This window comes from Carlito syrichta, unplaced genomic scaffold (genome assembly GCF_000164805.1).
Source record: "Carlito syrichta isolate Samal-C Ts95f unplaced genomic scaffold, Tarsius_syrichta-2.0.1 Scaffold315497, whole genome shotgun sequence".
Taxonomy (NCBI): domain Eukaryota; kingdom Metazoa; phylum Chordata; class Mammalia; order Primates; family Tarsiidae; genus Carlito; species Carlito syrichta.
In genome coordinates, this window is record NW_007259593.1 from 713,466 (window position 1) to 736,081 (window position 22,616).

The following is a 22,616-nucleotide window of genomic DNA, read 5'->3' on the forward strand; positions in this document are numbered from 1 at the left end:
GGGGGTGGAGATCGGTGCCGTCGTGGGGGGGGGTTCCACGTCCTCCTCTCCACTTCTTGGAATCAGTGACCGCGCTGGCCTGGCCGCCGGGCTGAAGCCCTCCGAGACCCAAGAGACCAGTTCGAGTTTCCTCCGAGAAAATAAAGCGCCCAAGCATGGAGGGGAGGGACTCCCCCGTCCTTGGGATCGGCCAGGTGAGCCGAGCTCGGGGGGGGGGGTCTCCTGGGAATCTGCACCCGGGAAGGCTCGAAACGCCCACTGTTCAGACCCGCGCCCCCGTGTCAGCTGAACGTGGCTCTTAAACATCGGTTGTGTTGCGGGGTTGTTGCCGTCGGAGCCCTCAGCCGAGGCTTGAAGAAAATTGACACCGCACCTGAAGGATGGCGTCGATGGCCGTCTCTTAACTCGCGTGCGTGATGAGAGAATTTTTCCAGAAACAGACACAGACCAGGATTATAAGTTTAAGGACTTATAAATGAATTCCAGTTGAAATAAGATACGTGTTTAATCATCTGCTCTTAGTAGAATACAAAACAACTTTTGTTTTAATTCAGCTTAGGCTCACTGAACCCCTGAAACTTTAAAGTTCTTCGAATGCATTTGAAGTCATGTATAAAACCCACGGATTGGTCGATTTTCTTTTTTTTCCCCCCCCTCTCTGGTGCCTGAATCAGGAAGTTTGGTTATTTTTATAGATTTTTTTTTTCTAACCCTAAACTTTCGTTTCGGGGTTTGCAAAGTCTGAGTTCCTGAAATCAGAGTTTATTGGCTTTTGTTGAATGAGAATAATCAGAGCATGAAAATAATTTTATAATATATTCATTGAAATCCAAAAGATTATCAGTTCCCTTCATCTTTTTCTTTGTTTACTTACTTATTTATTTATTTTTAAGGGGATGGGAGAGTCTCCCTGTGTTGCCCAGCCTGGTAGTGTTAAACTCTTGGCCTCCAGCGATCCTCCTGCCTTGGCCTCTCAAAGTGCTGGGATTACAGGTGTGAGCCATCTTGCCCGACCCTATTCCCTTCATCTTAATACACAAAGTGTATACTGTAACCTATGAATTATACTATAAAGTGGATATAAGGTAAATATAGTAGACACAGTTGACGCAGCATTTTTTGGGCTCAGAAACTGTGACCAAAAACTATTCCTTATTTGTGTGTTGCCTTAATAGAGGACAATTTTTAGAGATTTCAGAAATTTGAAGGCTAAAAGTGTTACATTTATAATGAGATTGCTACTATTTAAATGATCCTGAAGATGATAGGGCAGGAGGCGTGGGGTGCTGACTAAGTGTGTAAACAAAGCATTCTTACTGCTAGACTCTTATGCCTGGGAGGAGTAACTCCTCTGATGGCTGTCACTAAGAAAAAATTGTTTAATTGAGGAGCGCAAATAATTGCAAATTTCAGGCAGATCTAAGTATCTCCTGGGGTATAGAAATACCCTGCCCTCCAAGAACATAGCCATATTTATCTTCCCAGTCTGAGATGGATATCAATTTGAGATAAAGCAAGTTTTTGTTTTGTTTTGTTTTGATTTTCTCACTTCTTCCTGACTTGGATTTTTAGTGATGACTCCTTACGGTGCTACAGATGTTAACCACTTGGGCATGTATTACCCAAAAAAGGCAGGAGGGAGAAATTGTGGATCTCATCATTTCAGTTATGCATATTTGTAACATAAAGCAGTGTAAGTCATTTCCAGTTTTGAAAATTATACACCAACGATCAGTTTTCCTTATTGTTTTCCATTCCCAGATGTCTGAAAGCATATTAAAAGCTCACTAAACCGGGCTCGGTAGCTCAGCCTGTAATCCCGCACCTTTGGGAGGCTGAGGTGAGTGGATTGCCTGAGCCCGTGGGTTCGAGACCCGTCTGGGCAGTGAGACCTCATCTCTACAATAAATCAAAAAATCAACCGGGCGTGGTAGTGCATGCCTGTAATTCCGGCTACTTGGAAGGCTGAGGCAAAGGATCGCCGGAGCCCAGCAGGTCGAGGCTGCGGTGGCCGGGAATGGCCACTGCACTCCAGTCTGGGCAACAGAGTGAGACTCCAACTCAAAAAAAAAAAAAAGCTCACTAAATGTTTTTTGATTGATTTTAATTACTATTTCCTTGTTAATGTTTTTTGTTTTAATGTCAAGTTGTGGGGTTAGAATTTACCGCACCAGACAAGTTTGCATAACCTATGAAGGAGGGAAGGCTGCTGCCCATACTTTGGCTGTGATGGAAATGCGTACTGAATTTTTACATTTGCAGGTCTGATTGGAAGCCTGAAAAACCTTTCACCGCCTCCTCATTGAGTTCTTCCCTCTCCCACCGCCTCCCACAAATTTTAAAGGAAATGAAAACAATTTAAGCTTTCTATGACAAAAATCTACTGGCAGTGTTGGTGAATCTGATGCTTTTAAAAAGAGATATCCTTTATGTTACCTAGCATTTTACATATAGACAAATGTTACTAATAGAAACACAACCTAACCAGGCGCATTTACAGAAACCATCTGCAAATGATACTTTATGACCTGTTGGTATGGATTTTAGATTTTTTTTAAACCCAAATTTCTCCAACTTTGAAATGAAGGAGTACATTCTTCAGAGAAAGGGGGGATTATAAAGTAGTGTGAGCCTCTGTGTACAGATTCAAATATCCTTAAATGTATGCTGTTTACACATTTTGCTAAGTTATCTAAAATGTATACTTAGGCAAATGATTACTGAAGATCTATGCTGTCTCCCGGGAGGGTGTGTGTTTTACTACTTCACAAAACAAATGACATGATAATAAGCCCCCAGATGTCAAGCAATGCTACTGCTGCTAATTAGAGTTCAGCCAAAGATTCCTGCCCTCCCCACACTTAGGCTATATAGTATGCCCATAATTTGCCCTCAAAAACTTGCTTGTGATTGTGCATGGTTTTCTGATGAGTAGTACATGCTTTAGTGGTAGAAGAGGAAGTTCAAGAAAACCCTTAATTAAGAGTAGCTACAACCTTCCTAGAAGAACTGTTAAAGATGTAGGAAGCTGAGGAAGGACGGGTGTGGTGTCATTCAGGGTTGTCCTACCTGTGTGAATCTTGCTAGGCAGTGAGTGAAGGGGTGTCTCCCCAAGGAGGCGTGCCCAAACAACTCTCTTTAAAATTGAAGGCAATTCCATCCATCTCCAAGCCACACCTTAGGCTATGTTATCTTCCCCTGCCCCCCAACCATGACACTACCTTAGAATATACTGTATGATTTATTTATTTACTGTGTTTCTCTCTCTTGCCACCCCCAATTAAAATGTGAGCTCCACAAGGCAACCGGCTTTATTTTGTTGTATTCCAAGCACATAGAACAGTTCCTAGCATATAGCAGGCGTGCATATTTGCTGAATGAATGGACATCCATCCAGTTAATTTATTAAGTTTTCTATGCTCCTTACTCCCTCCTATGATAACTTTTGAATGTTTTGAATGAATGTTTTATTTCACTCTAAAGATCAGCCTTGGAGGTGCGTATGGATTTTGTTTGCTTGTGAACCATTTTTAGATTGAGAAACTGAGACCTAGAGTATATGAGTGACTGGCTTCCACAACCCATTTACCATGAGAGCCTTTGTATCATCATTTGGTTTCTAGTGACCAGAAGATACACAAACTAAATGCATGTTCGTAATTTGGTGATCTAAGGTGTCACCAAAACTATGTCATTCTGTTAATTCATCATCATTGGCATGTTTGGACAGACCTCTTAATAAGAAAATTTGATACTTTTGTTCTTTCACTGGGTAAAGCAAGCAATCTTGGCATGTGTCCTAGGGCTTATTTATGTAATTTTTTAAAATTATTATTTTCTTGGGTTTAATGTGGGCTAATTGAAAGTCCTGCCTGGTTGATTTCCAGTGTGGACAACAACGTACAGAGGTAGCATGTGGAACTTTAAAATGCCTTTCTAAGAACCCTCTCCTAGGTATGTCTGTTGCTGTTGCTGTAGCTGATATCTCAGTCTCTCCCATAGCACTATCATCTTCAGGTGTGCTGAAGATACAGTGGGATTTGCAGAAGCCCAGACAGCTTGCTCTTGACTCTATGATGACTAAAAAAGAGACATTAAGAATCAGGTGCGAGCGAACAACAGGGTTGCCAGGTATTGAATATTAAATAGAAGGGCCTAGTACTGTAGCTTTTTTATCTGGTAAAATGAAAATATAAAGCCAAACAATAGATTTTCTTTGTCTAAGCATTTTTTTCTTGATTGGGAAAAGGATATAAAACTGTGATAACATTGCTATGCAACAGCTTGCAGACAGGGTGGCACCTCTTGATCAGGTGACAGCATTCACAAGTTTATATTTGTGACATTATTTCAGTATTGGCCATTAAGTCTTGCCTTGCACAGACCTGCAAGGGAAATCTATGTGCATGGGATTACAACAAATTGTATTTTTGTTTTCTTCACATTCTACAAAACTATTTATTCTACAGTTAAGAAAAAAATTATTATAAAATCTACACAAACAGTTTAACTTATCTGTCGATACATGTAAATATGTTTTATTTATTTATTTATTTATTTATTTTTTTTTTGAGTTGGAGTCTCACTCTGTCACCCAGACTGGAGTGCTATGACCGCTCCCGGCCACCGCCGCCTCGACCTGCTGGGCTCCGGCGATCCTTCCACTTCAGCTTTCCAAGTAGCCGGAATTACAGGCATGTGCTATCAGGCCCGGCTGATTTTTTGATTTATTGTAGAGATGAGGTCTCGCTGCCCAGGTGGGTCTCGAACCCGCGGGCTCAGGCAATCCACTCACCTCAGCCTCCCAAAGGCGCGGGATTACAGGCTGAGCCACCGAGCCTGGCTGTAAATATGTTTTGAATTTTTTTGAACTACAATATACATAAAGATGTGCTTAAGTGTACATAGCTTACTAAATTGTCACAAACTGAACATACCTGTGTAACTAGCACCCAGGTCAGGTAGCAGACCATGACCCCTCCCAGTCAATGCCCCCCTCCCAGAATGGCGCTCTCCTGACTTCTAATGGCATTCAGTAGTATGGACTATTTTGTCTGTCTGCTTTTACCTAGTGTGTGTGTGTGTGTGTGTGTGTGTGTGAGATTCACCCCTGTTGTTGGAATAATTATGGTTAGTTTATTTTTGTCACCATGTGGGATTCCGTTATGTGAATATATCACAATTTATCCTTCTCTTGGCAGGCATTTGGATTGTTTTCAGACTCTAGGATATTATGAATAGAGCTTTAAGAACATTTTCATATATGTGTGATGGGTGAAGCCCCTTATTTCTCTTGAATGTACACACAGGAGCAAGTACTGCTTTTCCAATATTTGACTTTGGTGGAAACCACTGAGTAACTTTCCAAAGTGGTGCACCAGCTTACATTCCCACCAGCAGCATAGGAGAGTTCGGTTGCTCTGCATCCTTGTGAGCAATTGATATTTTCCATCCTTTTAACTTTTGCCATTCTGTTGGGCATGCATAAATATAATTTTTAAATTCAAAACAACTGTTTGTCCCAGGCTGCCTGGTGATCTACTTTTTCTCTGTAGGGTGTCTGCCACCTCAGCAGAAGCCCTGAAGGGGGATACTTAATGTCAGAAGACAGACCAGGACTTAGGGATTATGGGTCTGAGAAAGGCCATATAGTTGTGGTATTCATGAGAATAAAACAAATTTAAGTTTATTAGACTCTAAAACTATCATAGCTGAGCACATCAAAGGGTTTTATTATGTAAGGAATGTTAAGGACATAGATGAGTCTTATTTAAACAAACTGAAATGCTTGGGGTGGAGTGCAAAATTATGGTTAATTGAATTTCTTGTTAATTGAATATTAATGAAAGTACCTTTCCTTTTCTTGTATGTAACTTTTCTTGGAAATGTACCTGTTTTGCTGTTATAGGCACAATAGGCTAGCTTTTCTTTAAAAGAATTTCAGTAAGTTAGTTTAATGAAGAGATTTCAAGACTAGTGCTTTCTAAAGGAGGTATTATTTTTAATTTGAGTCTTTTCCCTGGTTAGAATATGATTGTACGTGCTTGAGAACAAGTCCCCAAAATTATACTTTTCATTATCACCCACAATCATTAATATAGTATGTATTTATGTGTGTATGTATTTAATCTTGGCAGCTTTTAAAAACTATTTTTCTGATACTAGAATATTTCCAAAGAGTATGAAAATTTATACCAAAAATCAATCACCCAGAATTCCACAACACAGAGATAACACTAACCCTTATTGTCACTCTTTTTGATATTTTTCAGTACACAGTACACATTCCCATGTCGTTCAGTATTTTGTACTTTATCGTTTTGATGACTCCACAGGATTCTGTTTTTCATCTTAATTTATTGATCCAGCCCGTTTTTGGATATAGATCATTGCAAGTACTTTGCTATTAAAGCACTGCATTGGACGTCGTTGCAGATAAAGCTTTGCACAGATCCAGATCTGTGATGTTTTTCTTTTTTTTTTTTGAGTTGGAGTCTCACTCTGTTGCCCAGACTGGAGTGCAGTGGCCGACTCCCAGCCACCGCAGCCTCGACCTGCTGGGCTCCGGCGATCCTTCTGCCTCAGCCTTCCAAGTAGCCGGAATTACAGGCATGCGCTACCATGTCCAGCTGGTTTTTTTTATTTATTGTAGAGATGAGGTCTCGCCTGCCCAGGCAGGTCTTGAACCCGCAGGGTCAGGGCAATCCACTCACCTCAGCCTCCCAAAGGCGCGGGATTACAGGCTGAGCCACCGAACCCGGCTGTGATGTTTTTCTTTAGCCAGATTCCCAGAAGGGAGCTGTGGGCCAAAGGGCAGGTACATTTTAAAGCATATTTGCTCTACATTGCAAAATGCCCTCCAGAAAACATGTACCAAATTATACTGTAATTTACACTATGTGAGAGTACACCTTTCGTTGAATTTCAACCAAGTAGATCTTTTTTTTTTTTGGAGTTGTAGTTGGAGTCTTCACTTTTTCACCAAGGCTGGAGTGCAGTGGCACACTCACGGCCACCCCAGCGTCGACCTGCTGGGCTTCGGCGATCCTTCCGCCTCAGGCTTCCAAGTAGCTGGAACTACAGGCACGCGCACCATGCCCGGCTAATTTTTTGATTTATTATAGAGACCAGGTCTCACCATGTTGCCCAGGCTGGTCTCGAACCTGTGGCTCAGGCAGTCCTCTCGCCTCAGCCTCCCAAAGTCCGGGATTACAGGCTTAAGCCACAGTGCCCTGCCAAATAAATCTTTTAAAACCACTTCCTTTTCTATAACCCATAGAAGGTTTGTGTGTGTGTTTTCAGCAGAAAAGCATGTATACCTGTATCATGTAGAGTCTGGACATCTGCCAGAACATCCAAGATTTCATGTCTACCATTATTGGGCATGCTTTCTTCATAACCTTAGAACTTGTGGGTATATACAGAGTAATTACAGCTCTGTGACCGTTCGGAACTGTTCTTATTCTCCTCAGCCTTGATTTCTTACTTCTGTTTATGTTTTCCTGACCTTAAGACTTTCTGGTTTATCATGATTTGGGTGACTGTGTTCTGGTGTCACAGCTTCCTGAAGTCTTTATAGATAAAGGTGAAGCACATGTAGATGAGATGAAATGTTGCTGTTCAAAAATGAAAGAAAATTACTGCCAGAATGTGTTCCCGAATGGAGCAAAATAGATGAGCCCTGCACAAAGATCTAATTGATGATCACAGCCTTTTAGAGCTAGGTATGCTTTAGAGAGAACAGCAGGTGGGTGAAGATGCCCTCGGGTTTGTTATTGCTTAAGCTGTTTTTATTCATATGGTACTTTGGAGGTCTAAAGTCCCTAAGAAATAGCAGTTCCTTCATTGAAACTATCCAAAGGGAGCAGTAGTTGACTCCAGGGCAGAAAAAGGAAGACTGATTTCTCATACTTTACCTTCTGGAGTGTTTACATTTTTTAAAAATGTGAATGTTTAAATGTTTTATAATGTTTAACCCAAAAGAAGCAGGAAAAAAAATGTCTTCCGTTTTAAAGGATAAAATTTGTTAAAACTAAGCTAATATTTGTCATTTTCTCCCTGTGTTTTGCAGATTAACCTTTTAAAGATAAACCAAATTTTAAATCCTACAGTTTTTGTTTTAAAGATTTTTACATATGGGAATACATTTTTAACATTTACTAGCCTGAGACTACGAATGCAACAGAAAATTAACTGAACAAAATTGGAAACACTCAAATTCCTGTTTTTAAAATTGTCTTTTAAAAGAAAACCATTCCTGATGTTGCAAGCAGTTGATCACCCTTTCCAGGTGCAGCTATATTCTTGAAAAGTACTACAAAAGTGGTAATAACAGGACAAGAAAAGGTACATAAAAGTGGTAATAACAGGACAAGAAAAGGTACATAAAAGTGGTAATAACAGGACAAGAAAAGGTACATATGTGGTAATATCAGCCTGTCAAAAGTAAAGGGGAAATTTCAGATAGTTTATACATAAGACCTACGATAAACATGCAGAGGATTGGGGTGGGAATTGGAATGGGTCTCAGATGACAAATCTGTAGCCCCACACTTAGGAGGGAAGCCCCTGCCTGTGGGAGGAAGGAAGAGGAATACAGGAGACCAGACCACCCTGTCACCTTTGTATGCCTCTGTCAGATACAGATGCATCAGACTTAAGATTTTTTTTTTTTTTTTTTGAGTTGGAATCTCACTCTGTCACCCAGGCTAGAGTGCAGTGGGATGCTCACGGCCACCATAGCCTCAACCTGCTGGACTCAGGCAATCCTTCCACCTTAGCCTTCCAAGTGGCTCGAACTACAGGCACACGCCACCACATCATGCTAATTTTTTGATTTATTGTAGAGATGAGATCTTGCCAAGTTACCCAGGCTGGTCTCAAACCCCTGAACTCAGGCAATCCTCTCGCCTCCGCCTCTGCCTCCCAAAGTACTGGGATTACAGGCGTGAACCGCTGCACCCAGCCCAGACTTAAAATGATAGACCAATCCATTTCTGACCACAAAAGCTCAAGTGAAAAACTGGGAAAATCAGAATAACAATTCCTGATATTAAAATGCTGTGATCTTTTAAAAAATATGTAAACTCTGATTATTTTAATTGACCAAATAGTATATTTTATTGTAGCATGAGCTTCATCTTGTCCTTGGAGCAGCTTGAGGTGCAGGACATCAGCTATGTCTGACAGTACAATATGTTTCTAAGTGAGTAAACATGCAAAACATTCTGATGAGCAACTCAGTCCACCTGTATGCTGTTCAAGAAACCTTCTTCAGCTAACCAGTCCATCCTTTGTGTTATCCCAGGTTTTTGTATGTACTTGATAATATCCTATTCCTCCATTTGATGTTGTGCTTTAGTTTTCCCGCCTATAAATAAGGATGATAATACCTACCTCATAAGGTGGCTGTGAGGATTAAAAGTGATAATACAGGAAAGCTCTTAGGACATGCCTGGCATATCATAGGCCCCTATTTAGCGTTAGGTGTTAGTAGGAGTAGCTCGTGCTTACTAGACTTCATCACCATAGAGCACTGATTTTCCTCTCTTTGGTTTACTGCTCTCCCCAGGATCTAGAAGAGTGACTGACACATAGATGGAGCTGAATACATATTTGATAAAGTAATAGTGTTAAGATTATTGGCTCATATTTTTCTCTCCCTGGAAGAGCTAGATGTTCCTTGAAGGTTTTTGTTCAATCCCTTATTTTGCTGGCACATAGTAAGAACTCAAAAGTTTTTGTGGAATAAACACTGAAGAGCTGTGTTAATCACACAGCTGTGACTAAAATTATTACCTACTCAGTACCACTGAGACTGAGATGGCACCGGTCATAATAGCTGCCATGTTTGAGCACCTGTATGTCTGTGCCAAGCCTACCACTGACACTCATTCTTCCTGCAGCTGTTTTCTTGAGCACCATGGCTGTGCCAAGTACTGTGTTTACTACCAAGACCTCACTGGAGAAAAGACAAAGAGGGTCTGTGCCTTTTTAGAGTTTATAGCTATACAAGATAGCAATGCCAAAGTTTTAGTATCCTCATCCCTTCCCTCCTCCTGGGCCTGCTCATATTATAATGGCATCTCCTTGTTCCTTTCCCTAGTCTCTGTCCCAGAGGGGTCCAGGCTTTACCACTCCAATTTGCTGGATATTTGCTTTGTCTTAATATGGGGAAAAGTGAGAAAAAGATTAATATATGTACAGGTTAAGTTTGAGAGAAGTTTGGGGGGCAGTAAGAAGTCTTTGGAGAGTTGCCTATATGAGAGAAGTAGATGAGAGAGAAAAAAATTTAGAAATTTTGCTTCCCCCTTACTGAGACATATAAGTAAATAATTTGAACTGTTTTTAAATTATTTGAGGCTTTTTAATAATATTTATCAGATTGCAAGGGCTATGATTTTAATACAGAGCAGAATTACTTATCTCACAGGCTTTAGCTGAAGAAAGTTCACTAGAATTATTCCACATACTAGTATAAGAGTGGCATTTGGAAATAACTAGTGAACTTTAAAAAAAAAATTTGCTATATGAAGTCAGTGTACTTTGATCTAGTAAAGTTCCTATTACCTGTTAAGTACTTTGGGGCTTTCTAAACAAACACGACCCAGCACATGAGATGTTCTTTCCTGTAAATTCACTTCTTGCTTTTTATTCCAGGACACACCTTTTAAAACCAATAATGAGACAGGCATGAACATTTAACTAAACGGCTTAGTGTACTTTGTGGCCTTCAAAGTGTATATCTTTTGACATCTATTTTTTGTTTTTTTGAGTTGGAGTCTCGCTCCGTCACCCAGGCTGGAGTGCAGTGGCATGCTCACGGCCACCCCAGCGTCAACTTGCTGGGCTCAGGCGATCCTTCCGCCTCAGTCTTCCAAGTAGCCGGAACTACAGGTACGCGCTATCACACCCAACTAATTTTTTGATTTATTATAGAGATGGGGTCTTGCCAAGTCGCCCAACCTGTTCTTGAACCTGTTGGCTCAGGCAGTCCCCTCACCTCAGCCTCTCAAAGTGCTGGGATTACAGACTTGAGCCACCGCGCCTGGCCCTGACATCTATTTTAAACCCAGTAACGAACAAATTATTGTTTCCTTCATATATGCCATTTGAGAAGCATGGAAATAATAGAATATATAGAAGCTTGAATGGTTTGTTTTTGTGTATTTAAGACTACCGTGAACACTGCAGTAATGTTAAGGACAGATACGCTTTTTGCCAACAAGTGCAAAAATGCAAATTTAAAGTAAAGCTGAAATTGATCTCAAAAAACATATATAGGTCATTTGCCTGTGGTAAAGTGATAGATTTCTAAATCATATGAAGGCAATATTAAAGGTGCTCGCATTTCTCATTTCATCGCATCTCTGTGGTTTGCCTTTGTGTTTTTCCATGCCTGCCTCTGTGTGTGGCCCTGCATGTCCAAAGGCTGGTACTCTTCTTCACGCATCACTGTGTCTGCTGGGTTCAGCCTAGGGCTGATCTCTCGGTAGGCCTGTAATCAAGATTGCACAAGTGTATCTTTTTTGTGTTGTTTCAAAGGCCCAAATGTGAAAAAGACTTTACAGGGTTGGTGGAATGATGTGTAAGTACACATGTTCACATGATATGTAAGTGCACGTGTTCACACGTTCATACTTGCCAGGATATTTTCTTCTCTCTCTCTCTGTCAGACACACACACACACACACACACACACACACACACACAGGAAAATACCAGGAAAGAGGCACATTTTCAGATTCTGGTTTAAATTCTACTTTTAAAATTTATTTTATAGCCGGGCTCGGTGGCTCAGCCTATAATCCCACTCTTTGGGAGGCTGAGTGAGTGGATTGCCTGAGCCCATGGGTTCGAGACCCACCTGGGCAACTTGGTGAGACCTCATCTCTACAATAAATCAAAAATTAGCCAGGCGTGGTAGCACGTGCCTGTAGTTCCAGCTACTTAGAAGGCTGAGGCGGAAGGATCGCCGGAGCCCAGCAGATCGAGGCCGTGGTGGCCGGGAGCAGCCGCTGCTCTCCAGTCTGGGTGACAGAGTGAGACTCCAACTCAAAAAAAAAAATTTACTTTAAAGTTATGTGGTAGTCATCCTGGCACTGTAGCTTAGAATAGGAAGGATTGTGTGTTTCTATTCTTTCAAATAAGAACACGTACTTCTATGAACCAAACAAGAAGTAGTTTTTACTTCAATCTCACTGGTATTATTCCCTCTGAAGTTCACTACCCAAAAGTTGCTTGAATTCTGGGGCAGAGTCTTGAAAAATCTCTGTCTGATGAAGACCAGTGTGGACCAGACATTGTTCCAAGTCTGATAGCTTGCTAATTGCCCAGGCTAGGAATGCTACTTATGATCCCAAAGGCTTTCTTGGCATTGCCAAGAAATGGTTCAGACCGTTACTTTCTCAGATATTCATTAACTCAGTTTGTCTGTACATGGTTCTCCCTTCTCTCTCTCTTTTAAATAACAATTGAAAACCTAGATTATTATACTAATTTACTGGGTAGGATAGCCCTGGGACTTAATTTTCTTAATAGACTTGATAAATTTGTTTACAACGTGTGAACAGTTGTAGAACATTCTTCTTTCTGGCACAAATATGTTGAAGTCTTTGGAGGGGAGGGTGCTTAATTGTGCTTTAGCTTCAGAACAGTTCCTGCTGCCTGAGCAGGGATTTTGGGAACTGATTGTCACAGTAATTTAAACAATGACATAAAAGGTCATGGAAATGTGATTACACCTAGTAATATACCATAAGAGGTAGCAGTACATATCTTTTTAGATGATCACACTGATCTGATCACTTGCTTAGCTTTAGGAGCTCAGGATCTAATAGGTGTTCCAGGACTCTCTGAGAATATTCTTCTCTGAGAGGCTAAGCCCAAGGGTGGTCCCTATATATCACTGACCATTGGCCCAGTGGCTTCTGCTGCACAGGCCACATCGCTAGGGATGGACCCATGTAAGCCTGCCAGCCTGTTTGCCTCTTGGCTTCCTCTCTAACATGACCTTTGTACCCTGAAGGACGACTTTTGCAGAAATCTGTATAAACCAAAACCTGGATTGTGGATGAAGAAGGGGAAGGCAGAATGAAGGCAAAACAATGTTTTCATGACGTATGGAGAGTTTTCTCTGTGGGTTGAAGATTTTTTTATGGAACTTTCCCTTTTCGAAGGACACAGTAAGGATTTTTGCCTGGAAAAACATTTGCCAAACTCCTTCCCCAATCAAAGCTGGAAAGACAACTGCTAGTCCTGCAAGAGATTTGTCTCAAAATAGCTGGGTTGTTATTTTCTACTAATGAGTCAAATTGATTTTTGCCCTAGGAGGGGAAATGGCTTCAAATGGCTCTGTGAGCATAAATGCTTTGTAGACCAGCTGCACATTTCCAGCTGTCCTGGACCAGTGTTCACAAAGGACAGGAATGAGCTGCCTCTCATATGCCTGCCTCTGCTGTGGACAAGCTAGTTAGAAGTGACCAAGGAACAAGCAGACACACCCAACATCCCTGTGGCCATTCTGAGCCTTGCGGGTTTAGAACTCTGAGTCCTTAATAGCCTGGAAATTAAGAAGAGTCAAGGGTTTTTGCTGTTTTTCCTTAAAAAAACAAAACAAAACATGATTGGGGTATGATTAATATACTGTAAAATTCACTCATTTTAAATGTACATTTCAGTGATTCTTAGTAAATTTATGGAGTTAGTTGTAAAATCTAATTTTACTGCATTTCTGTCACCTCAAGAACATTCTTTGTGTCCATCTGCTGTCATTTCTCATTCTCACTTCCACCCCCAGGCAGTCACTAATATATTTTCTTATCTCTAAAGGTTTCATCTTTTCTGGACATTTTATATAAATGGAGTCATACAATATGTGGTCTTTTGTGACTGACTTAAGTAAAGTAATGGGGTTCTTCCATGTTACAAAGTATATCAACATTTTATTCCTTTTATGACTGAATAATATTCCATTGTATGAGTATACCATATTTTGCTCATCCACCAGTGGACATTTGGGTTTTTTCCAACAAGATTTATTTTTAAGGTGCCATATTAATGCCTAGTATGTAAAAGGTAATTTAAATGACAACTTGGAAAAACATAAGATTGGGAAGCAGAATCACAAGGAAAGTCCTGGCATTTTCAGACTTCTTAAGCCTGTTATAACTTAGGAGGTAGGAGGTGGAGAACAGAGCTGCGAAGCTTTTGTGAGCCTCATTTGGAGTTATTACCTTGCAGCGAATGAAGTCGCAAACAGTGGTGCCATTACCTAATGCTCGATTTTCATGGCTGATTGGCCCATGGGGCCATTGTGTCTGTGGTGATGTGTTCAGGTAAGCTGCTGCTGAATCTGAAGGTGCAGCTTGCAACCAGCTCATCCATGAACACCAATGTGAATTATAGGCGCATACCACCACACCCAGCTAATTTTTTTTATGTATTGTAGAAATGAGGTCTTACCAAGTTGCCCAGACTAGTCTCGAACCCCTGGGCTCAGGCAATCCTCTTGCCTTAGCCTCCCAAAGTGCTGGGATTATAGGCGTGAGCTACTGTGCCTGGCCCATTTGTTTTCATGTTATAGGGAGGAAGTGGAAGTTCCTGGAGATAGGTGTGTAAATAGGAATGCTACTGTATTTGAAGAGTTGATTGATATTTGAGAGCTTTTCTCTTATCATGTTAATTACTACAGTTGGTTCAGCATGCACTGTGTCAGATTCTTTGAAGATTATGTAATAAGCACTCCCAAACATTGGATTATCTCATTGAATCCTCATGCCCCTGGTGAGGTAGAAATTATCATTATTCCCATTTTAGAGAGGAAGAGACCAGGCTCAGAGAGGGTGATGTGCTTTGCCCAAGGAATCAAGGACAAAGTTTCCTTCATGCCTTGTCCCCCACACCTCTCCGGCCCATTACAAATGTGATGGCATGTTGCAAGTTACAGATGATACAAATAGATACATGAGGCAAGTTTATAACTAATGCTATAGATAGCACACTGATGGGGAGCTAAAACACTTTATATTTGACTGACAGGAAGCATTTTTGTGTGTTTATATAGTTGAATGAGTATTTCTGATATAAGTTGGTATTTCAAACAAAAACATCTCAGTTGTCTGATTTTTCTTCACTTGGCTTGTGTCCCACATTCACAATGGGTCTGAACATGACTCTTGTGACCATCTGTTAGCCCACAAGCAGCTGTCTCTTTGCCAAATTTGCTTACTAATACTTTCCCTAAAGGCAGAGGAGCTAATCAAGTATTGGTGATGTTAGATAGTCCAGGAACAGCAGCTTCCAGCAACACTCAAGGAAGGAGGAAGCAAGATTTTCTACAAATAAAATTTATCTAGTCATATCATCAGTTAACCCTTGTTACAGATATTCTTGCCACATGACATTAGAACATGCCTTGATTCATTTGAGCATTTGTGACATTACTGGGCTAATTTGGTTTTTGGGTTTTTGAGTCGAAATCTCACTCTCTTGCCCAGACTGGAGTGCATTGGCACACTGCTCATGGCTATTTCTTTTTTTTTTTTTGAGTTGGAGTCTCACTCTGTCGCCCAGACTGGAGTGCAGTGGCTGCTCCCGGCCACCGCAGCCTCGACTTGCTGGGCTCCAGCGATCCTTCCTACTCAGCCTTCGAGTAGCCGGAGTTACAGGCATGCGCTACCACGCCCGGCTGATTTTTCGATTTACTGTAGAGATGAGGTCTTGCTGCCCAGGCGGGTCTCAAACCCACGGGCTCAGGCAATCTGCTCACCTCAGCCTCCCCAAGGCGCGGGATTACAGGCTGAGCCACCGAGCTCGGCTGGCTATTTCAACCTTGATGTTCTGGGCTCAGGCAATCCTTCCACCTCAGCCTTCCAAGTAGCTGGAACTACAGGCATGCCCAGCTAATTTATTTTTGATTTATTATAGAGATGTGGGGCTCTGGCAGTCCTCTTGCCTCCACCTCCCAAAGTGCTGGGATTACAGGTATGAGCCACCACATCTACTGGGCTAATTTGTATGACATTGTATAAAATAAAATAGTATATAAAATTTCAAGGACACATACATTACCAGAATGTAGTTTTAGGACTCCATATTTACTTAGAGATTCTTAAATCACTGTTAAAGTTTATCCAGTGTAATTATTACTCACATTTTTAACTGAGAAAAGCAGGCCAGGCTCAGTGACTCAGCCTTAGTCCCAGCACTTTGGGGGCCCGAGGCGAGAAGATTGCCTGAGTCCAGGGGTTCAAGACCAGCCCAGGCAACTTGGCGAGACCTTGTCTCTATGATAAATAAATAAATAAATAAATAAGCTGGGTGTGGTAGCCCTCACCAGTAGTTCCAGCTACTTGGAAGGCTGAGGCAGAAGGATCGCCGGAGCCCAGCAGGTCGATGCTGGGGTGGCTGTGAGCGTGCCTCTGCACTCCCACCTGGGCGACGGAGTGAGACTCCAACTCAACAAAAAGAAAGAAAAACACTGAAATAACAATTTGTCCTTGGCCATGTAGATAACTGTTAAAAGAAACAGAAAGAGGAGTGATTCTTAGAATTTTAAAGTCTCATTTTAACTATCTGGCTAGCCATAATTGAATTCATTTATGCTTTATTAATTACACGTTAATTATGCACAGTTGCTCTATGCACAGTTCCATATCAGTAATATTTTTTAAAAATGAAAAAAGTAAAAATGCTAAAGAAGTTAAAACCATAAGATTGCATAATTCATAATTATTAATAATTCATAATCATGATCTGTAACTCTACAGAGGTAGGGAAAATGCCCAAGAAACAGACCCACTAGAAATCTGGTGGAAAATGTCTGTAGGTTCCAAAGGGCCTATTCCACAACATTTTATTTAAAATAGCTAACCACTCCAGTACTACTAAACTTTTGCAGTAGAACCGAAACCTCATATGCAACTTGGCAGAGGTAGAGCAGTAAGATATATATCAAAAAATAAAAATATATAATATATAATTTTATGTTTACTTTTTGATATGGAGTCTCACTCTGTCACCCAGGCTGGAGTGCAGTGGCACACTCACAGCTACTGCAGCCTTGACCTGCTGGACTCAGTTGATCCTTCCACCTCAGCCTCCCAAGTAGCTGGAATTAACACAACCGGCTAATTTTTTTGATTTGTTGTAGAGACAAGGTGTCTCTGAGTTGCCTAGGCTAGTCTCAAACTCCTCCTGAAGTGCTGGGATTACAGACATGAGCCACCATGTCCTGCCTAGAACCATGATATTGCTTGTCCATTAGCTTAGACTTTATTTTGTTACCATAGCTATATGTACACTTCTCTGGATGGAAATGAAACGCATGTTGAAACCAGTTTGACAAATTATTCTCCTTGACAGGCAATAACTGGTTGGATATATACTAAGCTTTTTTTTTTTTTTTGGTAATAAAATAGGACTTCTTTGCCCATTTATATGTTTTTAATTCACTTTGTTAAGATACACTTGGTACCTTAAGCCTTTTATTCTTATTGCCAAACTTATATTAAAATGGATCTGTTTATTACTATCGATGACTCTCTGAAAATTGTAGACTGTTTAACAATTCAAGTCTTCTCAAGCCTTGCCATACCACTGGCCTTTGACTCAACTACTGCCCTCCCCAAATCATGGGGCCCATTCTATTCACTAGTGCGTCCATTGCTACTATAAAAGTTTACAGATTTTGAAATACAAAGGCAACATTGCTTTTTTGTTCCAGGTTTAAAAATAACATGTACTTCAGCTAAAATAACTAGATTAATGGCCAAGAGCCAATATAGAAATGGATTTTCCACTGTTTAAAGAAGCCAAAATTTCTGGGGGGAACGTTTCTGTAGTTGAACCTAAATACAAGTAATAAGTTGAAGTATGTATGGTGAAATTTTGAAGCTTAAAAACTTTTTCTTCTAAAGCTGATTGTAGTTAAGCTTTTTTACCCAGTAGAATCCTTTGAATAGTGATTTGTGTTAACTTTGGAAATTCTCATTAATTCATTTTTTGTTGGTTTTTTTGTTTTGTTTTGTTTTTGAGTCAGTCTCATTCTGTCACCCAGGCTGGAATGCAGTGGCATAATCATGGCTCACCGCAGCTGCTCGACCTCCTGGATTCAAGCTATCTCCCTTCTCAGCAGCCTCCCAAGTAGATGGGACTGCAGGCATGTACCACCATGCCTGGCTAATTTTTTGTTTTTCATAGAGAAAAGGTCTTGCTATATTGCCTAGGCTGGTCTCAAACTCTTGGGCTCAAACAATTCTCCCACCTCAGCCTCCCAAAGTGCTAGGATTACAGGCATGAGCCACTGCACCCAGCCTAGTCTTGGTATTTTAAGATGCTAGAGTTATATGTGAACATTTCATCTGCTTATACCCTACAGGAAGGGTTAGCCGTGGATCAGTTCCTTGTATTTTTACCATCTACACTCAGCCTAATAAGAATAGTATAAGAATTTTAAATAAGCTTTAGAAAGGAGCCATTTTCTAATGAAATTATTAGATTTTTAAAATTTGTGAACTTCAGCTGGATGTGGTTGCTCATGCCTATAATCTCAGCACTTTCAGATGCAGAGGTAAGAGAATTGCCTGAGCTCAGAGGTTCGAGACCAACCTGTACAACTTGGTGGAACCTCGTCTCTACAATAAGCCAAAAAATTAGCCAGGCATGGTGGCACATGCCTGTAGTTCCAGCTGTTTGGAAGGCTGAGGTAGAGGAATCACATGAACCCAGCAGGTTGAGGCTGCAGTAGCCATGAGTATGCCACAGGACTCCAGCCTGGGCAATAGAGTGAGACTTTGACTCCAAAAATAAAAATAAAAAATAAGAAATAAAATAAATAAAAATTAGTGAACTTCATCAGGTGCTTATGGGGATATAAAATGGTACCATAGCTCTGAAAAGAAGTCTGGCAGTTTCTTATAAAGTTAAACATACACTTAACCATGTGACATGGCAGTTGAATTCCCAGGTATTTATCCTAGAGATATGAAAATTTATGTTCACTTAGAAACCTGTACGTGATTATTTATATCAGCTTTGTTTGGAATAGCTCAGAACTGGAAACAATCCAAATGTTCTTCAAGTAAATGGATGAATACACTGTGATACACCCATACCATGGAATACTACTAGCAAAAGAGAAGCAATAAGTTTTTGATACAACTAACACCTTGGATACACCTTTAGGACATTGTGTTGACTGAAAAAAAAGCCAGTCTCAAAAAGTCATATACTGTATAACTCCATTTATATAGCATTCTCACAATGGCAGAATTATAGATTGAGCCCAGTGGTTGCCAGAGGTAAGGACTGGTGGGGAGGGTATGATTATAAATGGATAGCACAAAGGAGCTCTTTGTGTTGATGGAACAATTCTGTATTATAAGTGTAGTGATGGTTATACAAATCTAAACATATAAAATAATTTCATAGAAATAACAAACCTTCCCTCCAAAAAACAAATGATATAAAAGCTGGTAAGATCCAAATAAGGTCTGTAGTTTAGTTAACAATATTGAGTCCATGTCAGGTTTCCTAGGTTTGATGATAATACTGTGGTTATAGAAGATGTCACTGAAGGAAGCTTACACAGGAACTCACTGTATTATTTTAACAATTTCTTATTAATCTGAAACTATTTCAAAATAAAAGGCTTTAAAAAAAAAAAACAACAACCCAGGTCGGGCATGGTGGCTAATGCCTATAATCCCAGCACTTTGGAAGGCCACGGGTGCAAAACCAACCTGGGCAATTTGCCGAGACTTCAACTCTACAATAAATCCAAAAATTAGCCGAGCATGGTGGCATGTGCCTGTAGTTCCAGCCACTTGGAAGGCTGAGGCAAAAGGATCACCTGAACCCGGCAGGTCAAGGCTGTGATGGCCGTGAGCATGCCACTGCACTCCAACCTGGGTGCCAGAGTGAGACTCCTACTGAAAAAAAAAAAACCCCAAAGCAAAGACATTAAAAAGAGATGACAGAAATTGCAGCTGTGAACTGTGGCTTACACACAATGTTCAGGTACCGAGGCCTCACCATCTTGCAGAGAGAATGGAGGAAACATTGCCTCTAGAACTTCCTATCTCCTGGTTGTGAATAGGCTCAAAACAGCTGACTGCCTCCAGTCATACAAGGTGAATGGACTTCTGGTTAGGCATGACAGATTCGCCTCATGTCTTTTTCTTCCTTTTGAGAACACATTAATGATGTCAAGAGAATTAAAAACAAAAGCCTATAAATCCATAGTGCAAAGGGACCTGAAAAAGAAACATTCATTTACAAAAGGCCTAAAGAAAGTTTGGGTGACAGACAATGGACAGAGGAGTGGCCACTGACTTAAGAGAATCCAAAGAACCTACAGAGAGAAGCACTGAAGAGAAACCCAAAGTTTGAGGACCAGGCCTCAGAAGTGGGGATGGAGGGGGAATGCACAGGGCTAGAATCGGAGTCTGGCACACAGGATGGAGGGACTCCTGGGTTCCCTCGTTCCTGCCCTGACCACAACCACCAGCTCCCTCTGCCTGGCAGAACTGAGATGTAATTTTAGAATATGTTGAACCAGAGGAGCTCTGGACTTAACCGAGGGTCAAGGAGGTAAAACGTGAGGCTGAAAACAGAGAAATTCCGTGGAAATCAGCTCTGAACTGTGGAGTCCCAGCCATCTTCCTGACTGGGAAAGCTGGGGCCACCTGATGATTGCCCCACCCACCCAGTGACAGGAAGTTAGAAACCTCTGATTACTGTCATGTGGCCAGTCACTGAATGAAGCCCCCCTGGACAACCACACAGCTTCCAGCCAGCACTGAAGGGGTTTTACCCCTAAATATGAACTGACCATCAAGGATTCCCAGACGTTTGAGGAAGTCTCTAACATGAAAGATGGAGGGTAGCAAATAATGAGAACCACTCAGGAATTAATATGGGAACTGGAATAAAGCACACAGAAAATGACAATTGATTTATTCAAACAAGAGAAGATATTGCATCCATAAAAGAAAAACAGGAGGGTGCTTTTAAAAAGAAGCAATCAAGAAACTTGAACATGCTCTTAGAAATTAAAAATATGATATCAGCCGGGCTCGGTGGCTCAGCCTGTAATCCCAGCACTTTGGGAGGCTGAGGTGAGTGGATTGCCTGAGCCTGCAGGTTTGAGACCCGCCCAGGCAACTTGGCAAGCCCTCATCTCTACAATAAAATCAGAAAATTAGCTGGGCGTGGTAGCGCACACGTGTAGTTCCAGCTACTCAGAAGCTTGAGGCGGAAGGATCGCCGGAGCGCAGCAGGTCGAGGCTGCAGTGGCCGAGAACGGCCACTGCACTCCAGTCTGGGTGACAGAGTGAGACTCCAACTCAAAAAAAATAATAAAAATATGATATCAAAAGTTTTTTAATAGTACAAGTAGGCCAGGCGTGATGGCTCACACCTGTAGTCTTATCACTTTGGGAGGCCATGACAAGAGGATTACTTGAGCCCAGGTGTTTGAGACCAGCCTGGGCAACATAGTGATACCATGTCTCTTTACAAAAATTTAAAAAAAAAAAAATCTTGGCATAGTAATGTACATCTATAGTCCCAGCTAATTGGGAGACTGAGGTGGGAGGATCGCCTGAACCCAGCAAGTTGAGGCTTCAGTGAGCTGTGATAATGCCACTACACTCTAGCCTGAGTGACAGAGTGAGACCCTGTCTCAAAAATAGAAGAAGAATTGGACTATAAAGTTGAGCATAGCTGGGCTCCGTGGCTCAGCCTGTAATCTTGCGCCTTGGGAGGCCGAGGTGAGTGAATTGCCTGAACCCGCTGGTTCAAGACCCACCTGGGCAACTTGGTGAGACCATCTCTACAATAAATCAAAAAAATTAGCCGGGCATGGTAGTGCACATCTGTAGTTCCAGCCACTTGGAAGACTGAGGCGGAAGGATCGCCGGAGCCCAGCAGGTCAAGGCTGCAGTGACCAGGAGGGAGCGTGCCACTGCCCTCCAGTCTGGGTGATAGAGTGAGACTCCAACTCAAAAAAAAAAGTTGAAGATATCTGTCAGAGATAGTAGAACAAAAATATAGAAAGGGGGAAATGGAAGAAGATAAAAGGATTAGAGAATAAATCCAGGATGTGTAAAATCCTCATTAGAGTTCCAGAAAGGATGATGAGACAAGAAGTAAAATAGGAACATTTTTCAGACCTGAAGGACATAATTTTTTACATGGATAGGGTCCCATTGAGTGTCCAGTAGAATAAATGAGAAAAAAAAAATACCCACAATGAGAACAGACCATTAGTCAGTTTCAGAGCCTAGGAATAAAGAGAAGGCTTCCAGAAATAAACTTTTTTTTTTTTTTTAATTGGGATCTCACTCTGTCACCCAGACTGGAGTGCAGTGGCGGCTCCCTGCCACCGCAGCCTCGACCTGTGGGCTTCGGTGATCCTTCTGCCTCAGCCTTCCAAGTAGCCGGAATTACAGGCATGCGCTACCATACCTGGCTGATTTTTTGAATTATTATAGAGATGAGGTCTCGCTGCCCAGGCGGGTCTCGAACCCACGGGCTCAGGCAATCTACTCACCTCAGCCTCCCAAAGCACAGGATTACAGGCTGAGCCACACAGCCCGGCTAGAAATAAACTT

The 22,616-nt window shown here is 41.4% G+C and overlaps 1 protein-coding gene across 1 annotated transcript in view; it reads left to right on the forward strand.

Moving 5' to 3' along the window:
* Positions 1-13: 13 nt before the first annotated feature.
* The window catches only part of BAIAP2L1 (BAI1 associated protein 2 like 1), a 94,649-nt gene continuing 72,046 nt past the window's right edge, over positions 14-22,616 (forward strand). The window contains exon 1 of the mRNA XM_008072899.2: positions 14-194. Within this exon, the coding sequence (XP_008071090.2) occupies positions 156-194 (39 nt within the window). The 5' untranslated portion in view covers positions 14-155. The remainder of the gene's footprint in view (positions 195-22,616) is intronic.